This window comes from Scomber scombrus, chromosome 4, assembly GCF_963691925.1.
Source record: "Scomber scombrus chromosome 4, fScoSco1.1, whole genome shotgun sequence".
Lineage (NCBI taxonomy): Eukaryota > Metazoa > Chordata > Actinopteri > Scombriformes > Scombridae > Scomber > Scomber scombrus.
Window position 1 is genome coordinate 8,527,774 of NC_084973.1, and position 18,182 is coordinate 8,545,955.

The 18,182-nt window shown below is 41.5% G+C and overlaps 1 protein-coding gene across 2 annotated transcripts in view; it reads left to right on the forward strand.

Moving 5' to 3' along the window:
- Window positions 1-18,182, forward strand: part of cabin1 (calcineurin binding protein 1) — a 38,513-nt gene that overhangs the window by 10,688 nt on the left and 9,643 nt on the right. The window contains exons 27-34 of one of the 2 annotated variants that reach the window (XM_062417000.1): window positions 69-280; window positions 2,610-2,675; window positions 3,433-3,612; window positions 4,092-4,486; window positions 5,858-5,971; window positions 14,498-14,661; window positions 14,773-14,869; window positions 15,074-15,757. In XM_062417000.1, the coding sequence (XP_062272984.1) occupies window positions 69-280; window positions 2,610-2,675; window positions 3,433-3,612; window positions 4,092-4,486; window positions 5,858-5,971; window positions 14,498-14,661; window positions 14,773-14,869; window positions 15,074-15,757 (1,912 nt within the window). The remainder of the gene's footprint in view (window positions 1-68; window positions 281-2,609; window positions 2,676-3,432; window positions 3,613-4,091; window positions 4,487-5,857; window positions 5,972-14,497; window positions 14,662-14,772; window positions 14,870-15,073; window positions 15,758-18,182) is intronic. The other variant, XM_062417001.1, reaches the window with a different exon arrangement.

Genomic DNA, 18,182 nt, shown 5'->3' on the forward strand with positions numbered 1-18,182 from the left:
ATCAGGAAATAAATATTCAACTTTTTGGTCAAACTTTCATCCTCAACATTGTCTTCGATTCATTACAGGGAGAAACCCACCTCCATGATGGACGAAGACTTTAACTGCTCGCCGGTTTGCATAGGGAACGTCCACAGCTCCTCTCTCCCGTCAGTCGCCACCCCAGGTCTGACATCACCTCCTTACGTGGCCACGCCGTTTGACCACGATTACGCCAAACGCAAAACACTCCGACGGCAGCAGTGGCAGCAGCAGCGGCATGAGGAGCAGCAGGCTGATGGTACAGTCCCAGTCCTAGACACTGTCTCTGGGGTTGGGCCCTTTTTGCCCTTTCTGCACTGGGACAGGAAGCCCACTGGGGAGTGCTCAGATTTGCTAATCACCATGCTTAATGGCTTTGGTTTCAGTGACAATGATCCCCGTGCACTGGGTTGATTGGGATGTGGTGAAATGGGCAATATGGCTACTGATTATTTGAATACTTTGCTATGCCTGAGCAGCAGCACTGGAGCAAATGGATATGAAGATTGAGTTTTGCAGAGAGCATTAAGGCCTGTGTGTGTGTATGTGTGTGCTGGTGTATTAGTTGTTGCTTTATTGCTGGTCCTATTTTCTTTCTTTACCAGTCATCTTTCCTCTCCTAATATTTTACAGTTGTTGTTTTGTTGTAATTTCTTTAAGCCTTCCACATCACAGATCAAGTGCATCATCCTAGAAAAAAACATTGCTATGCACTATTGCAGGCAGGTATGATGATTTTCTTTTCTTTTCTTTTCTTTTCTTTTCTTTTCTTTTCTTTTCTTTTCTTTTCTTTTCTTTTCTTTTCTTTTCTTGTTTCTTTTTTTAAGCTTCAATCCTCTGTCGATTAGCACCACACCTTTAATTTAGCTCACTTGTCGGTATTTTTTAGACATTGGTTACACATTTATCGACTATTACTTCAATTATAGACAGAGGACTTCATCTTATGTTTACCTTTTGAGTAACAACATTTGTTCGAGGTCTCATTTCACAGCCAAGGATACAAGTTTCATGCATTCGGAGCAGTTGAGGTACTCTTCATGACAGATCTGATAAGCAGGAATGTTTTCAGCGTAATACAACCCTCAAAGAAATGTTTATATTTCTTATGAAGCTGAATGTGAAAACAGAAAAGTACCGCTTTGGACAAAGTTGATAGTTGCATGTGTGCAATGAACATTTATAACTGACCTCAAGTCATGCACATTAACAATTTTTAATGTTAAGCTTGCATTTGCAGTGTTGGGATCATAACTGTCTTTGTTTGAATTACATTTTAGACATTTTAAGTGAAGTGGGATTCATTGTGTCACCAAGACTTCAGAATTTACAGAAAACAGTTTTTTCATACTTCTACAATCAGTAAATGGTAGAATTACAGAAGCTAATTTGAGGAATTTTAAGTCAATATTTGTATTAGATTGCTGTTTGGAGGAAACCAGCTGTGGCCCATGTGTCCCATAAAATGAAAGCGGTGACATCCTTCCACCCACCCCATGTGTCATTTTAAGCTTGAATGTGCAAATAATGCAGCCATATTGCCCATGTTGCCAGTTTTGTCTCCCTTTCCAGATTCCTTCCTACCTACCTACCTGCCTGCTACCTCTTTTGCCTGCTTGCTTTTACCACCTGCTTTGCCATTGATATGCATGTAGTTCTAATGGGGGTGAATGTCTTCACTACTGGATAAGTCCTTTATCACAAATGTCTGGTGTTTTTCATGTGGTCACATTTTATTTGAGTTTGGTGTGGGCTTAATTGGACAGGAAGTCCAACTCCCTGGAGATATTTTCCAAAATCATGTGTTGGCGTTTTCACAATAATTGGTCATAATTGGATATTATGTCTAATTATTGGAAAATAGCAAAGTCACAAAGAATGTGGCTCACCTATTATCATTATTATTATTGGCACACAACTGAGACTAAAGTCAGAAGAGACGCCACTATACACATGTTTGCCTGTAGGTGTCCAATCTGTTTGGCTTGAGTCCTGCTTAAAGCACACCAGGGTGATGAGAATGTAGGAGCTAATTCAGACACATATTTCTTACATCATTATCAGGCTAAGTGCTCTTTTGTGATCTCCTGTTCATTTTCCACAACTGAATTAGTTCCTTCTGGATTTCTACCATGTTTTGGACTCTTCAGAGCTAAAAACAAAACCAGGATGTTATTTACGTCTGCCGCTCTGTTGACAGTAAACTAGGAGATCTGTAGGGCACAATAGCCTGGGTGACTTTGCAGGAATTTGAGCACAGCTTTAAAGTATCTCTGTCACATTGCTGAATAAGCAGCCCTTGGCTTTATCCATTGATCATATCTTAGATTATGTCCTTATTGTTTCAGTTTTCAGAAATGAGCTGTGTTAGACCATCCAGATAATATCAACATATGCATTGTGTAAGAAACTTGTGTCTGAATTGGGTTCTACATTTCTAAGGGGAGTGGCATTGAAACTGTACTCAATTGTCATGTGATCTTTCTTTTTTTAAGGAAAATGTGGTAATTGCATTTTTTTTAAAGTAAATTCAGCAGTATAGTTTTTCTTGATTATATTGTAAAACCAGCTCCCCATATCTTCAACAGCCTCACCAGAGTTTGACCATGATTACTGCCTGCCCAGGTCTCCAATGTGGCTGGCTTCCCTGAATGGTACTGCTCTCCAAACCCACCAAACTCTTTTTAAGAGGCTATGTTTTCAGTCAGAAAACAGTTCTATAAGACTAATAATGCAGTTCATTCTTGCAGGAAGCACTCATTACACAGTTGTCTGTTTACACAAATCTACAGTGCCATAGTAACTTTGCTGTTAACTCATGACTGTGAATCTTTTTGAAAAGTCCCTTGTGTGCATTATTCTCTGAAAACAGCAAGTTTGTTGCCATTGTGATTCTGTTATTTACAATTCCCTTCCAAGATTTTTTTTTTTTTTTTTTTTTTGCTGAGGCTGCACAACACTGCAATTAAGAGGAATGCTCGCATTTTGGTTTTGGACCATTTACAAAAACAAACCATCGCCCTTTTATAACAACTGCGTGTGTCATTATTGATGCACTAATAAGGATTTGTAGCTCATGACCTATTTTTGTTTCATAATTATATTTTTCTAGGAATGTTTGCATGTAAAAATGAGTCACGAACAGCTTGAAAAAAAAAGGGTTACACAGCATGCTGCCAAAGTATGCAATTGCACATCTTGGATAATTTGTTGAAATACACACGATACAGTAATCTCCATCCAACACCACAACATAAACTGAAAGATCTAGTCTCCAAACTAAAATAAAAGTAAAATAAATTTCAAAAAATAACAGACAGAAGCAACTTAACACTTTTCATAATTTCCCAAAGACTGATTGGTCTTGATCTGCAGCCATTCAACTATCGTTTGTTTTTTTTGTTTTGGCAGAGCGCAGTCAGGACAGTGAGGTGGTGATGCTCTCTGACTCCAACTCCACCCAGGATGCCTTCACAGATCCCACCAGCTCCCAAGACAGCAGCCATAAACCCGCCTCTGGTAAAGCCAGTTCATCATCATCAGAAAGCACAACACCTGTGAAGGAAGGGCAGCCAGCATCTGAGGACACAGGTATACCAAGACTGCAATAGTGGAGATTTCCTGGAGCTACTTGAACCATTTTGCTTTATTTACCCGTTTGAGCTCAATGCATTTAATCCATATGACAATATGCAGTTAAAGTATTTAAATGTGCACATTACATGCTCCACATTAGGCATTGAGAAAAGCTTATCTAAAATGCAACACACTGAATCCACTGCTCAGGTTTGATTTACAGAGGTTACAATGGATTCCATTGTCGACTCACTTTATTGGCTTTAAAAAAAAAAAAAAATCAAAACATCTGTAAAAACTTCTCAGACCATTCCTACTGCACTGTTTACTTCTATTTTGTTCTTTTATATTTCCAAAAAATGTAGCTTAATGTTCTGCTTCTATTTCTGTCCCCTCACACAACCCTTCTGATTATTTTAATGTTTTTGGTAATACTTGAATCAGTTTTTTGCCTTTTTTCCGTCCTGAAGTCTTCGGTTTGAATCCTACTTTAGCATCACATGGAGAACATACTGGCATCCAGACAGAAGAGAAAATTATCCAGGAAGTAGTAGACACCGTGGTGGTGACACTCCCCGAGACTTCAGCCCCCAAAGTCTCCACGGATCCCTGTCCTCATCCTCTGCCCGTCCCAGCCACCCCTCCGAAGCAAGCCTCCTCTCAACAGGCCACTCCTCAAACTCCAGTCACTGAAGGCAAGAGGAAGCCAGAGCCCCCCCCTGAGGTGATTGAGGTGCCCAAGGCCCTGCCTGCAGAACACGCTGACCAGAGGCGAATGCTGGTGGAAATGTGCAGGAGCGCTCTCTTCCTCTGCCTCAGCCGTTTCCCTCAGCACTACAAGAGTCTTTACCGCCTGGCCTTCTTCTACTCCAATAGCAAGACCCATCAGGTCAGTCCATCCCTGGTAACTGATGTCACAAGTCCATTGTCATTGAATTTCACAGGCCAAATCATCCATTAAACCTAAGCCATACACCTATAATCAGTACCTCCTGCCATTAATGGTGGTATTTACAGAAAATGAGTCTTAAGAATTCTTATAATTTCCTCAAATGTCACATGGACCTTTTTGAATTGATCGTTTTAGAGACAAGTATATTAGAGCTGCGAGGGCTATTTAATCTATTCTTTCTCGGCTTTCCTTGTGGGACTGAGTTCTGCAGTGATGCACGAGTTGCTGAAACAGCCTGCGTTGGCTATAAGGCTCTGTGGGCAGAGGTGTGTGTGGGTGGTAGCGCAGTGCTCCCTCAGCCAGTTTGGCACAGAGAAGTTGTGTTGAGCTTCGCTGTGGTGGCATCCTTCTGTCAGTGCTGTGTTTGTCAAACCATTTTAATGCAATCTTTGTCCCTACTCAATAAGGGCGAATTAGGAGGGTAAAGATGATTTCATATTTTATTTTGTAATATGTTAATTTGACCTCGGAGTGCTCCTGTGTGCAGCGTCATAGGTTTCATTGCTCCAAGCTGTAGCGTCTTCCTAATTTGCGAAAAGACTAATCTTTAATCTTCTTTTTTTTCTTTGTTCTTGTAGTCACAGTCAGGAGCACAAAAAATAATAAGTTCAATAAAGATCATTTCCTTGAGGCTCAATTCTTTTGATTGAGGCTTACACAGCTGGTAAGGTTTCCCTCAGATTTTGCCTCCAGTAGAGTTTTCAGCAGCTTGGATGAAAGCAAAGGCACTCTGGCAGTGACTTGATGACACACTGACTTGATGTGAGGCTATTGACACAGGTTACTTAACACCCCCCCCCCCCCCCCCCCCCCCTCACACACACACACACACACACACACACACAACCCTACACTTCCAGTGTTAAAAGCCTCTGTATCCCTTTTGATGTCAGGAAAACTGCCCCATTCACATTGTCTGGCCATCTTTATCCTGACTCCAAAGATGGAAGGAGAGGAGGCCTGTAATTTCATGCTATAGGCTACTGGGTTGGTGATCGATAACATGAAGTGGCATTAGCGTGCTATCTTTTCAAACAGGGCACGGGTATATACACTGATTTGTGAGTCATCATGTTGTGAAAAGAGGTTTGCATTATCCTGATTGCAAATGGGCATTATTTTATTTTTTTCCCCCTTTTTAGCAGATTTGAAATACTGCATATGAAGACACACCTCTTTATCACTTTTGTCAGTCTATTCTGATGATGGACAGCTTACCCCCACCGATTTCTTATGTGTTATATATGTTCAAATATACATAGAAATGTATGTGGGTTTTCCCATTTAATTATTTATTTCCCTCCACAGAACCTACAGTGGGCCCGAGATGTGTTGCTAGGAAGCAGTGTCCCATGGCAACAGCTGAAGCACATGCCAGCCCAAGGACTTTTCTGTGAAAGAAACAAGACAAACCTGTTCAATGTAAGTCGGAGTTCACCATACCTGCATGTTTTTTTCCCCCCGCCTCTCCACGTGTCATTATGTCACCTTACATTAGTCATTACATTTTAGAGACACCCGTCATCACTGGATTTTTTGGCATTCCATTACAGTAACACCTACGATTGTTCAAAACTCAATAACCATTAAAAGTAGTAGAAAACATTTAATTGACTTCCAAGGCTGTGTTGAAAGAGTTGGCTTGGTGGTGATTCAGGCATGCCTGAAAGATTGTAGTGGACATCTGGCAAAGTCCTATTTGTAATCTCAGATACAAGCAAGGAAGGCCTTTTAAAACACTCAAAATTGTAATTACCTCTCCGGGTCAATGCTATATTAAACATTGCATTGGTATTTCTATACTGCAGTTTATTGTTAAGTATCAGCTGAGATATAAATCCATACCAATATATCTGCAATAAGCTAATAAGTTGCTTTTTGAATAGATAATACTGATTATCTGATTGTTTTTTCTTTAACCTCTTAAACTAAAAAAATTTGGTGAGGGAAAAACTAGCATGGCCATTTTCAAAAGGGTCCAATGACCTCTCACCTCAAGGTATTTGAATGAAAATGAGGGGGTACCCATGAGTCTCCCCTTTACAGACATTACCACTTTACGCTAATCCCATGAAGTTTTAGGCAAAAACCGCCCAGGTTGCATGCAGTATAAATGTGTTATTTTGCTTAAAATGTATGCCCATTCCTAAATTTAGTATGACTGGAAAGCCAAGATTCTTGTTGATCCAATGAGCCCAATTTTATTTATGTGTGATGATGTTTGTCCCCTCAAAAGCAATTTCATTGTGGTGAGACCATTTTTTGAAACTTGATCTCACTGAATAAAATGAGCTGTTTTTGACCTTTAGGATAATCACAGCCTCATGAAACTTTACAACCACAATGTAGAAACTTTGGGCATTCACGGCATGTGTGGCTTTCCTATTTATATTAAAAATACAACGTTTTCTGAGCAATTTCCAGAACGGAAATGCTTGCCATCCAAAAATGCAATTCTTACAGAAATGTCCAAATGTCACGTTTTTGATACCAAATCACAGCATGAATATTTCTATGGTGTTTGGATATGGTATTTAGGACCATTTTTATTACTTCTTGAGTCGTAAAAAATTGTTAAATTTCGCACGTAATCGGTTTAACAAAAACTGCTGCAATAATTGACCATGGGAGTGTCCATCACATACTTCCATCATAATGTTCAAAGCCCTTATACATTCTTAACTTTTAAAATGTGAACAGGCACTCAATCAAAACATAATGTTTATGACATATTTTATTTTTAGAAAAACTTGACACACAGTACTGCATCTGTAATTAATCTTCAGGTTACCAGCTTATAAGTGATTTATACAATTTCTGTGTGACGTATATTGTTGACCTGCTATTTCGCACTAAAAATCCCCCCCCCCCTCCCTAAAAAAATACAAAAACTGGGTCTATGGTAGGGAGGAGGGGAGTGGAAGAGGTTAACTTTCTATACTGCGCCTCTGTGTGGGCGCAGTACCTGTGGAGCACTGAGGTATGTCATTACTTTTGTGACTAATGATCTGTTTTTTTGCTGTGAGTGATTGACTGGCACACTACAGTTAGGTTTACCCTTTTCACACATATTACTCACATAATTCAATTTGATGCACAAAATGCCCTAAATCTGGATCACTAGATACAAGTGCTGCTATAAATGGAATCACACAGTGGGAGATTGTTGAATTATCTTCCTCTTGAAATTACAAGGCCTCTGTTGGGTTCCAGTAGAGGAGATTACTGTCTGGATGCGACATCTGCTTTGCATGTCAGTTTATTTACCTTTTCTGACTTGAAGTGGTTATTACTGTATGTCCTTTTTTGGCATGTGCAATAATTGGTTTACTTTTTTGACTAGTTTCTTGTGGGATTTGTCAAAGCCTAAACGCTCTTACTTTTGTCACAGGGCAGATAATACAAGCAGAACGTCACTTCAAATCAGCACCTCCATTTCATTGTTGTCAGGGCTTATTTTGGCAGTGCACATTATTTTGGACATGGCTGTGTAGGCTGCGGAGAGCAACACTGACTCCAGAAGGGTTCTGGTAACAGACTGTAGAAGTGATGTGGGCCAGGTCTGAGCTGAGGGAGAGCTCTGCAGCGCACTGGCTCCCGCCGGGTTCTCACAGAGCCCCTTCTGGAAGCAAACCTGCCACCCTGGCATACCAACTGTTGGAGCTTTACTGTTCCCTTCAAACCAAGTCCTCTCTCTCTACTGGAGGACAATGGAAACCTTTTTCTAAAGATTAATCAAACATGCCTGTTTGCCTTGAGCCTGTGCGTTCATGGCAGTTATTACATTAACAATGAAGTGACTGAAACATTTTGTATAGACTGCGTTTTCAAGCTTTCATTTTATCAGCTTCAGAAAACCTCAGGGGATACAATCTTTTTAAAAGTAGTTATTAGGACTATGTTAATAGTTTTTTCCAGGCAGGAGTGGGTTTGAATGGAAACTCTGGAGAAGCTAGCTTACCTGACTTGTATTCTTTAGGCAAGTCAATCTCAGCTGACAGCTAACCTCTGCATTTGAGCCTGATTAGTCACTCGTCGCCACTGCTAAATATATTGTATGTATTTGAGTAAGACTGAGTGAGTGCACAGGAGCTGCCTCAAATTCACACACTGTGATCACATCAAACATATGGCATGACGCATGGCACCTGGATGTCAAGGAGACTTGACTGTCCACTGAGTGCACACCACATTGAGCCTGTTGGCGAACACAGATTCCCCTAATGTAGGTCATGATGCCCCACTTTTCCCTTTTTGCCCTGGCTGGGTTACATGAACTGAGCCTGCATAAAGTAACCCATATACTGCGGTTTAGAAATGATCCCAATGAGGTTTTTGAATAATTTATTAGTGTGGTTGTCAACATGAATGATTTTAGGAAGTCCAGCACACTCATACACCAGTAATGAAGTAATAGTAGTGGAGATATTTAAATTAGAAATCACAACGACTGAGTAAGTCTATTTTAAGATTTCCTGAGTCACAGGAAATCATTTAAATCGCATTACATCATACATACAATCTATGATACGTTATTGATAAACTGGCATCAGTATTGTGAAACTAAGGGAGTTTCCTCCTTTTACTGCAGACGTTTGAACTCTGAACTGTTCTGCTTTGCTTATGTATGACTGTTTGATGTTTAATTTATGGTGTGTGTGTGTTCATGTTTTTGTGTGCATGTTCAGATGGCTCAGACTCTCCGCTTTGTAATAATACCGTCAATACCGTCTATAAATCTGGCATATAACTGTTTTTTAGGGGTATTTCTTCATTTTAAAGATATAATATGTAACTTTTCTGCATTAAAATGACTAAGGACAACTAGACCTATGTTATATATATTGTTGAGTTTTGTACTTACATTATCCCAGTTGTTTGCAACAATTTTAAAATGCAGAGAAACCCGGGAACATATGATTGACTGTTTATAAATATGGATGTCATGACTACTCCCCAAAAGTGAATCCAAAACATGTTGATCGCCCCCTGGTGGCTGGCTGCAGTGTAGATCATAAATCCCGCCCCCTCCATGCTAGCAGACGGGACATTAACCAAACTAAAAAAAATCAAAGTAAACATCAAATAACATTTTTCCTAATATTGCTTGTGTCATTTTAGGTTGTTCTTAAAATGCTAATGTTGTCCAAGTGCAAATTTTTCTGGTAAATTTGTTTAATTATTATTTGACAATATAAAAAGGAGGGCCGACTTAACAGCGCAAACTCTGACTCTGGCCACCACTGCAAAACCGTTAAGTGGACAGTATCAATGGGTAATTGTCCATTATGGTAGTGTAATGTTAACATTACCTAAGCTTGTAACTAAACTTTATACCAACATAAGAAAAGACGGTACTAAAGACAACATAGCACTCTGCCAATATCTTAAAGAGAAACTACAGAAGCTGACTACAGAGCACCATCTGTTTGGGAGAAATTGTGTAGCAATGATGGTTTAACAATTAAGACAATGATCCCACGCTACTTTACAATGTTATCCAACTCCATCTTTTGTTACTGTTTTGATTGAGAAACCTCTAATGGCAGAAACTTGCATATTTACGTGTTTACAGATATTGCAATTTACCACAAACATGTCTTGCAAACTCTTGCAAATTTAAGAATCGCTTTGTGTTGTAATCATTGTGGGCAAATAATTATAATGGCATTATTGTCATTTTTATTATTCCCAGCCTTTGTAACAGAAGATCAAGGCTGAAACTAATGATATCGGTCACAGTGCTTCTGAAATGCCAGACCCTCTGGCTGCTGAAGACTACTGTTTAGTGATTGTGTGGAGTCCCGATGTGCTCGCACAGGCACAGCGTACCTCCACCCTCTCCCTCACTCAACGCACCACACACTTGCTTACATATTCTTCCACCCACTCACACACTCACTCTCTACAAAGCTCCAGAGAAAATGGATGTCCTTGTTGCTACATTTTCAGACAAATCCATCCTCGTCTTGAACTGATTCGGTGTCTTTTTAAAACGAGTTCTCCTGTCAGAAATGAACTTTGCTTATTGATAGGTCTCAGTGTCCTGTTACATTAGGTCAAGATAGTCTTCTCGGGAGAACTTACACTTGCATTGCTTGCCTCAGTTTGATGTATGAGTCAAACATTTGTGTGTTCAGCTGCGTAATGTGCTGTAGGTGGAGCTCCACTCAGGAGAACCTTGTTTTTTTTTTATCTGAGGGGAGGAGTGTTGGCCCAATGAATACATTTGTAGAAGTTGATATTTTGATTTGCATGTCAGAGGGTGAACTCTGGCTGCCAGTATGTTTTCCATCGCACTTCCCTGGCTCTGTGACCGGTCGAGCTCGCCTTTTTTTCAAGCTTTTTTCCCCCCTCACTCACACAACAGGAAGCAGGAAAAACAAGGTGTGTTTGTGTAGTGTGTTGACGGGCTGGAGAGACACGACCAGAGTTTAAAGAGAGGAAAAGAGGAAGGTGAGGGCTGCTGGTCCTGAGTGTGTACGCAGCACAGTCTTCTCTGTGGTTAATGGGGGGGCTTACATACAAACCTGTTCCTTTTTTTTCCCCCTCAAGTTTTTTTTTTAGTGTTATTCTTTTCTTTCGGTGTGCCATCATCTTGATGCACCCCACTACACTGATGTGGTAGCACATTTTTTCAGCCAGTTTACGTTGTCTTGTTCTTTTTCCTGTTGCTCTGTCTTCAGGGTGATCACACTCTACCCCTCCCCCTGGCTCTTATTCGCTCTACTCATCTCCTCTCTCTGTTGCACTTGTTTTGTTTCCTCATTACTCTGTCTCTCTCTCTTGCTCTCACTCCTCTGTTTGTGTGTTTATTGTGTGGGTGTGCACTAATGGGCGGGAGTTTCTCTTCTCGCCTATGATTGGCTGATAAAGACCTACAAGGATTGGCTGTATGCTGTGCATAGTGCGAGAGAAAGGAAGGGAGGAGGAGGAGGGGGGAGAGAGAACTCCAGCAGGCTGGGGTCAGGGGAGAGCGGAGATAGAGTGCGTGGGTGTTTTTGTTTTGAGATGGCAGGGTTTGAAAGCAGGAGAGGAACAAGTCAGCGTGTCTGTCAGTGGCATATTGAGCTTATAGGCCCTGACTCCAGTGCTGTTTCTCCTCTTACCAAGGCAGCTGCAATTCTCTCCTTCTCCTCCTTCTTCTTCTATTCCTGTTCTGCTGTGTGCAGCTGTGCTTCCTTCTTTTCCTCTTATGCAGCTCTCGCTGCCCTAGCACCCAAATGCAGCCCACCCCTTGCTCTCTGAGCGTGAGCTTCTTTCAGGGTGGATGCGCTGCCAGGCTGCTGGTGCTGCTACCGCCAGCAGGAAACTGTCCAAAAGAATACTAACACAGGCACCGTGGAGTAGCTTTCTTTGGTGATGGTGAGTCGCTTTCTCTCTTTCCATCAGACTTTTTACAAAATCGAGCACAAGTTCTTCTTCATGTTTATATAAGTTCTCGTGTTATTTTGTGAGAGTTGGTGCTATACTTGGAGTGAAGTGTGTTGTAATCAGAGGTACTCCTGTTGAATGGTAAAGAATTGAAAGAGAAACTGCTTTTAAATAGTCATCCTAAGCATTCTTCATTTCTGAATGTCTGACTGATGTAGAGAAGAATGTAGAAAGATATTAAAAGATACCACCCGCCTGACAAAGGCTGGTAGCAGTGTCAGGTGAACCAGCCATCTTGGATTTGTTCATATCTGTTATTCTAAAGTTGCACTTTGTTGTCTTAATTGTGATGTTGTAGTGACTGGTAAACTGCAGTAATGACTGCTACGAGACACATTAATGCTGACTTGGCTCAACTTTCCCGCACTTAGTAAGTTTCACTGTGGATGATATTTTAGGCCTGTGCCTTTCCTGTTTATGATGGCATGTTGAGACATGTTGATAAAGTAGATAAGACAACACTTATAAGACTTCCCACTAAAGTGTGCTTCAGACAGCCAGCATTTTGTTTTGGCAGGCTTTCACACATCGATGTAGAGGGACAATCACGCTGTAGTCCCTGCTCTTCATCCTCTATTTTTGTCACGCCGCAACAGTTAACCCTTTAAGTTGCTGTTTTTTAATACTTTAGAATGTGATGCGTCCACTAATTGCCCTCTTTACCCTCAATCAAAACAGCCCATTTGAACCTGAAAATAGAAGAACGAGCAGAATCCATTTGTTCCAAAGGCTCTTGTCACACATTTATCTCTTGTTCATCCCTTGTTTACTGTGCATCTTAATCTCCTTCAGATTCTTGCGTGATGTTTGGCCACATCTGTGCCAAAGCTGTCGCTCCAGATATCAAGCAGTGGTCATATTTTCTCTCAGGAAAAAAAAAAGGATGCTTAAAATCATTTCAGTTAAAGTCTTACCAATCTGCTTTAGCTGTTGCGCTACAGCATAATCTGTGTAAAGCCATGGCTCTGCTTTCCCTAAACAGATTTGCTGTGGTTGGATGGGTCTCTGATGAAGAACAACTCTCTTCCATTAGAGATGTTTTTTCTAAGAGAGCGGTGCCCACCCCCCCTCATCATACTTGTCCCGCTCCTGTTGGAGGCTTTTGGTAATCTGTGCATTGAAAGGTTAAAACCTTCCCAAGCCCTCAATTGCGTCATATGATAATAAATCTTCTCATTTTCACGCAGGCATTGGAGCAATATGCTTGATATTTAGAATGTGTTATTGACCACTGCCTCTAAATTTGGGTTATTACACCCCGTTGGAGTTAGATTCTGTAACATTATCATTGAATTGATTAATAAACATTGTGAACATCATAGATTTAAGCCTAAATTAGTAAGAAATGTGACAAAAACATGAGATGAATACATTAAAATCATCAGGTTTTGATTTACAGATGAGATGTTGGTTTTCTGGGTTTTAGCGTATATCAAATGTTTGATAGCCAGATTTGACACTTTCTCAATAGTCCACCCTGGGGGATGTAATATAATTTGATTGGTTTATTTTGCCTTTCTATCCTGCTTTGTTCCTCTCCAAAGGCTCGGAAAATGTCATCTGACAATCTGGAGCTGTCTATTAAGAGGAGCATCAGACTCCCCAGTGCCTTCAGTAGCTGATGGAGCCATTTCATTTGTTTTGTTCCATCCTGATATGGTCATCTTTGTTTTGTCTCGCACACGTTTTCAGAGGCCAGAAGCACAGCGCTCTGTGCCATGTGCCTTCTGCCTGTACGCAGCCTAGGCCACCATCTGCACTCGCATCGATAGCTTCAGAGTGCAGAAACCTCGCGTGCTACACCTGCGGAGAGGACATGTGCTCGCCTGAAAAGGTGGAATCGTCCATCAAAAAAATCACCTCATCGTGCCTTCTGCAAAAGGAAGCCTGTGTTTGTTGGCAGCCGGTCTACTGGTCTGTTGCATTGCTTGGACAGAACCGAGCACTAATGAGGCTGCCTATCATGTGCGCCCAGAGAGAAAGCTCCCCATCCCTCCCTCCACTGCTCCGGCATGGACAGCCAGTCTGCAACAACTCTCCTGCAGCCTTTCCATCCCCTCATTAGGGCTTTTTTTTCTCTGAATGCCATGTTTTTAACTCACATTAATTTTTCTCTTGCTATCTCCTCTGCCTTCTTTTCCATCGAGTTTTTCCATCTCTCCCTGTTAATTGTTTCCTTGTGCCATATACCCCACAAGCTGTAGAAATCCAGGAATAGCAGCTGAGAGCAGCTTATAAAAATATAAACTTCCAGAAATTCACAAATTAGCCTGTTTAGGTTTGTTGATGTCAAGTAACACAGCCAGTTAGGTGTGGGCAGCTCCTCATAGACTCCATTTGGCTTTCTTTATGAGTTTTGAGTAATGTTTTGAAATCCTGCTGAACTAAAACTCAATGCCACACCAACAGTGTCCATTCCATTTTATAAACAATAATATTTAGTTGATTATTTGTAGCATAGTCATGATTAACTACTGATTTTGCTTCATGTTTTCCTCTCCTCTCTGCCTCCAGGGCATCTGGCGTATTCCAGTAGATGAGATTGATCGCCCAGGAAGTTTTGCATCTCATATGAACCGATCCATTGTCCTCTTGCTGGAGGTGCTGTCTCAGCTTAAGGATCACGATACTCTGCTGAAAGTCTCTTTCATGCTACAGAGAACCCCTGACCAGGGAAAGTAAGGACCGACTTCCTACTGTACGACTGTTTTTGTTTTGCATTATGCATTTGTTCCATGACACCTCTCCTCCTCTCTCTCTCTCTCTCCTCCTCCCTCTTTTCCCTCTAGGAAGTATTTACGGGATGTTGATCGCCAGGTTTTGGCCAAGAGAGCATTTTTCCTAAATGTAAAAGTCCTGGAGGACAATCTGAACAGTCTCACGGGGGTAAGGAAGCACAACTCACTGCACACACACACACACACACACACACACACACACACACACACACACACACACACACACACACACACACACACACACACACACACACACACACACACACACACACCGAGAGCTGAAAGCCACTCAGCATTTTAGACATCTGGCATGCACCCACTTCATGCTTTGACAGGTTCTGGTCTCTTTCAGGTGTCTGAGCAGCTTCCCAAAGCGCCTGCGCCCTCCATGGGGGAAATGACCACAACAGACGCATCCAATAGGCCCAGTTCAGAGGACAGCAAACATGCGCTGCCTAAGAAGCCTGAGCTCACAGAGGGAGCGTGTGCAACCGACACAGGGCCCAGGGAAGCCTCACAGGCTCAGCTCACCCAGCCCCCACCATCTACAGATAAAGGTAGTAAGACTCTAGAGAGCTACCCTGGGAAGGTGGAGGCTGCTGGGAGCGAGGGGCACAGGACAGGGCCAGAGGAGCCCATGGAGCTGGACACTGGCCACTGGAGGAGGCCCTCTACGACCACAGACTCTCAGGGCAACCAAACAGAAACTGAGACCTCCCTGAGTATTGTGGAGCCCCAGCAGAAAGTGACTGACATCAGCCGGACACCAGAGCTGTCTCTGGAGGAGCTAAGTATTAGTTCCAGGCAGCAGCAGCTCCAAGCCTCAGTGACTAAGGTCACTGTGGCAACCAGCGGGACTGATCAGGGCTTACTACGAAGGCCCAACAGAAAAAGGAAGCTTCTAGAAGATGTGGAGTCCGGAAAAACCCTACTGCTTGATGCGTACAGAGTGTGGCAGCAAGGCCAAAAAGTCATGACCTACGACCTGGGCCGCATTGAGAAGATCATGTCAGAAACATATATGCTCATAAAGCAGGTAAATGTCACAATGTACCACACAAGGTGTTCTCTGCTGTGCACAAACAGCAGAATAATGGGCTCAGCTTGAATAAAATTCATGTCGAGCCTGTTATTCTGCGAAGTCATGCATGCTTCATATCAGCCCTCCTAAAATAAATTGAACTCGGGAAACCCCTTTTCTAACTGAATTAGTAACAAAACACCCACTGTAGAAAAAGGGACTTTCCCTGTCTCTGTTTTCAAATATAGCGACAAACCCGACTCAGAAAGTGCAGTCGTGTTTACCCAAATTCACCCTCAGTGACTTTGGTCTCATTGCCGCTGTTCTTCCTGAAACCAGCTGCCGACTCTATATGTAGCCCTGTTTGGGTATTTTAAAGAAGAATTTGGGATTTTTTTTTTTCGCATGACACCAAGAGGAGGTGGGGAACTACTATAGCTCACTCTTTGCAGCTTTTTTTTTTTTTTTTTTTTGTTAAAATGTTGCCTTTCATCACCATATTCCTGCAGTTTAAAAATGACAGTGGCATCTAAAAGTGGCTCAGAGGTTGCATTTTGCAGGCGGGTGCTAAATCTAGTGTCCAAGTCAGCCAGCATATAAATCCTATTGAATAGTGAAACACTAATGTAATGGCTGTGGAGGTGATGCCAAAAAATGAAAATTCACTGTGGTGAAGTGCTCTCACTGAGGCAAAAGTCCATCTGAAATCCTGATAAGATTATTGAAAAATGTCAGGATTCTGGTCTAGTGTGTAGATATGTAGTTTGAATATATATATATATATATATATATATATATATATATATATATATATATATTAATTTTGACTGCCCATTTTTCATAGTAGAAGCTGGTAAAGTCTTGCCGTCTATGTAATGATGCATATTATGTTACATTTTTAATGATTTTTAAGTTTCTCCTCTAAGGATGTCTAAAAGAGAGAGATGTGTCTCTATTTCACCACAGCAGATGTGTTTGAGAGTTAGTCCAACTTTAGTGCTTTCTCAGGCATTAATGGTGTCATTGCAGAGCAGCCCACATCAGCTTATACAGCCGTATTGAGCTGCAGATCAATGTTGGCACCAAAAGAAGTTGCCATGTCATTGGCTGTGTAATGCCAGAGAGCACTAGCTGGAGTGGGAGGGCAGTGGAGGAGGGAAAAAGAAGAAATCGGAGGAGAAAGGCCAACTTCAGCAGCTTGTTCTCTTTTTGTTTGTTTAGGCGCTAGGTTACAGCTGTGTTCTTTAAGAGATAGCAAAGAAAGAGTTTTTCTTAGACACACCCATAAGAGAGAATAGCCAGAACCAGTAGCGACATGTTTCCTGTCACCAAATGAGTTTGGTGATTAATATGTTTGGACATATTCCAGAAACATCTTCTGATTGTGCACCTACTTGCACAAACTGCAGATTCTTTGTGGTTTTATGGCCTGTGCAGCTGCACGTCATCGTACTGTAAATCTCTACCTTGCACATCTCTTTCATTCTTTATATTTTGTCAGTACACATTGCATGTTTCAGTCGTTTCTTTTTGGCTTGCTCTTTCAGTGGTAAAAATTCAAAGATCCACTAAATGTGGATCTTTGTTCTAAACAGACGGAGCATTTCCTGTCATGGGAAGTATTTTCAACTTGACAAGTGATGCATAAAAGACTGCTCGGTTTTACCTATATAAAAAGCCTCGGCTATGCATCATCGTGCCAGCAGTCCTTCCACATTTCACGGCTCCGAGCGTTGCCTCAGAATGTGTTGAAATGACAGCTCTCGGCTGCTGTCAAACACTGTCTGTTAATGACAGTGTAGCAGTTCCTCCATCTCTGAAAAGTCATGTTGGTCCTCGAAAACCCTCCCTAAGGCTTCCCCATCTGAGGACTGATACAACCAGCACCAATTATTTTTGCGATAGGGAAAATCAGTCTATATGAAAAGGTTATTTAAGTCCAAAAAGATACAGTTGAATATAGAGTATGCACTGTCACAATAGGTGTTTCAATATAGAGAAATGTGATGGAGATGTAATGTAGAAATAGTAATCATGATGTGATGCTGTTAGTGGTGAACATCAGTACTCAACTCCTTTATGGTATCAATTGGAAAACCCAGTACCAAGTAGGATCAAAAATTCTCCAGTCAAATGATACCTTGGTTGATCCCTTTTTTACTTTTTTGAATTGGCCCGCTACAGCAGCAGTCTGTGGTGATAATACTTCATTGGACAGTTTTGTATTTAATGTTGAAATAATTTGAACACATTTAAACCCTAGTTTCTGTTACTGTGATACTCGTCACTGGTTTGCAGCAAGCCAGACATGATGTGAAAGTGGAGGGCCGTCCTCTGTGATCCAATGAAGCTTGACTGAGTCCATTTAACAATTGACACAATTTCGAAAGAAGAATAAGGCTGCTGTAAAAAAATAAAAAATCCTTCCCTTTGGGGGTCT